The sequence below is a fragment of the Equus quagga genome, chromosome 19, assembly GCF_021613505.1.
Source record: "Equus quagga isolate Etosha38 chromosome 19, UCLA_HA_Equagga_1.0, whole genome shotgun sequence".
Lineage (NCBI taxonomy): Eukaryota > Metazoa > Chordata > Mammalia > Perissodactyla > Equidae > Equus > Equus quagga.
In genome coordinates, this window is record NC_060285.1 from 6,469,049 (window position 1) to 6,473,284 (window position 4,236).

General features: G+C 56.5%; 1 protein-coding gene across 2 annotated transcripts in view; it reads right to left on the reverse strand.

The window, feature by feature from the left end:
- The window catches only part of MPPED1 (metallophosphoesterase domain containing 1), a 65,432-nt gene that overhangs the window by 56,443 nt on the left and 4,753 nt on the right, over positions 1–4,236 (reverse strand). For both annotated transcript variants that reach the window (XM_046646816.1, XM_046646817.1), the window contains exon 2: positions 78–259. In XM_046646816.1, coding sequence (XP_046502772.1) covers positions 78–259 — 182 coding nt within the window. The remainder of the gene's footprint in view (positions 1–77; positions 260–4,236) is intronic.

The following is a 4,236-nucleotide window of genomic DNA, read 5'->3' on the forward strand; positions in this document are numbered from 1 at the left end:
GAGGGGGACCAGGCAGACAGGGCCGAGGAGGGGGACCAGGCAGACAGGGAGGAAGGCTCCTCCCACCCAGCACCTACCAAGCCACTCGTTGAACTTCTTCACCTCGCTCGGGAGCCCCAGCTCCGTGAAATCGCCGGCATGGATGAGCACGTCGCCGTAGGGCATCTGGATGGGGTCCGTCCTCGAGTGGGTGTCAGACACACAGACAAAGCGGGTGTAGCCAGGCGGCTTGGGGGCGTCATGAGGCACCGGGTCCACCCTGCGGGGAGAGAAGACACCGCGGTCACGGGGCCCCGGGGCCGTGAGCCTGTGCAGTGGTGCGGCTCTAGCACACGGCTGGGCCTGCGGCTCACGGTCCTGTCAACGCAGACCACATGGAGCCCAACTAGGACCGGGCGCTCGGCCTTCCCGCGGGCCCCGCTGGGGCTGAGTCCTGACTCTGCCGGTCCCTAGCCGGGCAAGGCGGTTTCGCCCCTGAGCCTCAGTTGCCCCTCTGTAACCTGGGAACCTCGGAGGGCTGTTGTGAGGGTTGAAAGAGGTCGTGAAGGGGAAGGACTGGTGGGTAGAGCCTGGCAACTTACCAGCATGTAGCTCGTGGGATCACTAGGACTAACCTGCTGTTTGCCTCAGCACGCCCTTATCACTATCACCCCCCGAGGGGCCTGTGTAGAGGTTTTCTCCCTCCTCCCATGAAATTTTAGCACCACGGATATGTTGTTTATCTGTTCATTTACTGCGTGTGTATCTGTGCTTTATAGCAAGAAGAGTATGTTTTTCACCCCCCAAAAAAACCAGGTTTTGCCCCCTTTGGGGGTGCCACCGGCCCCATCGAGAACGCATGGGCCACAGGCCGAGGTCCAGTTGAAAGAACCGACTCGCCAGCCCCAGCGCCGTGCGGAGCATGAGCAGCAGCCAAGGAGCGCCACGTGCGAAACGCGGAATAAAGGCACCAAAGATCAGCGGCAGTTTTGCAAAACTAGGAGACAGTCTGATCACACAAAGAATGAGGTTCTCCCAGGCTGTGTAAGAAAACGGTCCTGGAATCAGGAGACCAGGCTTCCAATCCCGGCTCTGCGACCTGTCACTAACGTGTGACCTTCAGCAAACACTTGGCCTTGGTTTGCTTGTCTGTAAAATGGAGCTCCCTCAATAAGCCAAAGGACTCAGAAAATTACAAAGAGCAGCACAAACGTAAGCTGTCGTTCCCGGGGGGCCATCGTAGAGGCGGACACTGAGCAAGGGGCCCCGGTAGCGCAGGGAATGGACGCAGACTGCGGGAGAGGGACCCAGCTCCCTGCTCCCCGCCAGGCCTCTCCCCACCGCAGCGGAATGATTTCACCAGTCTCAAAACTCTGAAAAACAACGCAATGACATTTCAATGAGCAGCTCTCTCTAAATGAGTATGCCGCTCGAGGAGTTGTGTTTAAATCTAATTATGCGGCAAACCAAACGCGGTACCATATCAGTTACATAAATACTTTTAAAGACATCTTTCTAATTATCCTTTTTTTTTCAGACAATATACTTCGAAGAAATTTAATTAACACCTTACGAGAGACGTGGGTTCAGCATGCTAATGTGCAGGGAGCACTGGCACCCTCCATCCGCTACTGCGGGAGGCGCCACACCAGCCTCTCCCCATCACGGTGCCGTGACGGGAGGGGGGCACGCCTGGCCCCCTTCCGGGGTTTGTTAAGCCAAGTTAGAAGCCAGCAGGTCGGAGCTGGGCGGGACCAGGGAGAAGAGGAAAATTCCCCAAGTGAGGGCAGTGATGACCCACAGGAAGGCACTGGGAGCACCCCCTCTTCCCTCTCCACTCACTCATTCATTCACTCACTCCTTCATTCAACACAGCACATTCCGACCAGCTACTGTGCGCCAGCGCTGAGCTCAATGCTGGTGCCACAGGGGTGAACCGAACCTGGTCCCCAGCCAGGAGACCCCAGACTGATGGTGAAGACAGACTTGGCCAGGCAGTGACAATAAAGCCACCAGCTTTCATGGAGCAGCAGAGGACCTGGAGTCCAGAGAAGGCCCTAACCTGGTCTGGGGCCCCCTGGAAGTTTCCAGGAGGAGGTGATACCTGCGCTGGTCTGGAAGCTAAAATACCCCTCCCAGTAATTCCCACCATCCTCTGTCCTCTGGGTCCCGCCCCAAGGGCAGCCAATCACTACGGGGCTATCGGCCCGGCACAGGAACACGAGTGAACCCCCCAAATTCATTCATTCATCCCTTCATTCATTCACCCACACACACACTGAGGTTGAGCGTGCCACGAGATGACAGAGACAAAGTCAAAGAGACAAAGAAGGAAGAGACAGGGAGCGAGATGCCAGCTGCAGAGCCGCCTCTGGTCCCAACAATCTCCCCCATCGTCAGCCCCCCAAGATCAGTGCGAGCTCCCAGGCTCTCATCGGGCTGGGCCTGCTGCTGGAGCCTCAGCTCTTTAATTAACTCTGTTCTTACTTCCCTCCACCCCGAGGCTTCTCAGCTCAGGGAGGATGCAAACCTAATAATCCCCAGAGAAACAAATAAAGACTCGGCTCTCTGCACTGTCCTCCGGCTGTTTGGATCGTAACAAATGCTCAACCTTGAGGCAATAACAGTAACGAGATCGATGAGCCCGTGGATGAAGACCCCACTGGGTGCTCAGCATGCCACACGCATTCACTCTCTCCACGCTGCAATGACCGTCGGGGTGGGGTACGGTGGCTAGGCCCATTTTGCAGATGAGGAAACTGAGGCTCAGGAAAGGCTGACTTGCCCAAGGTCTCAGCTGTGGAAGCCGGTGGAGCTCAAATTTGAAGCTGGTTTTGGTTTCAGAACCCACACCAGGCTGGACTATTTGCAGGCCCTGGTTCATTTCATCCAGTCACTCTTTGGACAAATCCTGACTGAGCATCTCCTAAATGCCAGGCACCTGCCAGGCACCAGGGATAGAGCTGTGGACAGGACACCCACAGAGGCCACCTCATGGGGCTCCCAGAAACCCAGCCTGTGTTTGGAAGTGAGGAAAAAAACAAGAAGAGTCAAGATATGGAGAAAGAGAAAGAGAAAGAGAGCATACAAGAGTCAGGGAGGGCTTGGCAGCATCATTTGACCCCTAGATCCAGCTGTGCCTGAAGCAGGAGCCAAACCTGGACTTCCCAGCTAATTACATGAGCCAGTAAACTCTCTTTTATACTTAAGACAATTAAACTGGGTTTCTGACACTCGTAATGGCAAAACCCTGGCTAACACCTGAGCCACAACAGCCTTGTGGAGTAAGTGGCTGAGGCCCCGAAAAGTTAGTCCCATGTCCAAGGCCCCGGCTACTAAGTTAAAGAGAAGAGTTCAACCTGGGTCTTCACAAGAGGACTTGGGTATGTAACTTCCACACCTTCTTGTGACAAGAAAAAAACAAAGCAAAACGGTTGTTTCCCAGTGACGTTCTGTAGGGACCGGAGAGAAGGCTGTGGCTCTCTCTGAGACCTGACATCCATCCCCGCCTCTCCCCAGCCTAACGCGGGGTCTTGCCACAGGAGTCACAGCGGCAGGAATGGTGCACAATAGAGAAGGCAGCCCCTGGGGCCCAGACCTAGGCCAGCACCCGGCTCAGCGAGCTGCTCGCTATGTTCCGGACCCTCCCAGCCTCCAGTCCAGCTCTGGAAGGTAGGGACGACCCTGTCTCTCCTCTCTCTCTCTCTCTCCTCTCTCTCTCCTCTCTCTCTCTCTCGGAGATGATGTGAGAACTCACATGACCCTCACTGCTCAGAACCCCAACGTGAATGCTCCCCACAGCCCACTTCCTGTGCCCCGGCCCCTTCTCAGGCTCTCTCTCCCGTGAGCCACTGTCTCCACCGAAGACTGCAGGGCATCGGGAGCAGAGGCCATCCCCCACGATCTCTGCTTCTGGGGAAACAGGGGCTCTGTAGGTCCGCGGGGTCCAAAGCCTCATCCCGTCAGCGAGGTTCTAACAACACGTCTACTCCTGTGACTGGGCATCAGCCATGGAGTTTTAGGACAAGAGGGCCCACGAGTCCCTTCATCTCATTTTAGAAATGGGGAAACTGAGGCAAGGAGGAGGGGCAGTGACTGGTGGGCTCAGGGTCGCATAGCTGGCCAGTGCTCTCTACAGGAAGCACTGGCTCTGAGGCGGCCCCCCACACTGCCCTCCTGCATCCCCCTACACTGCCCTCCTGCATCCCCCCACACTGCCCTCCTGCATCCCCACACACTGCCCTCCTGCATCCCCAC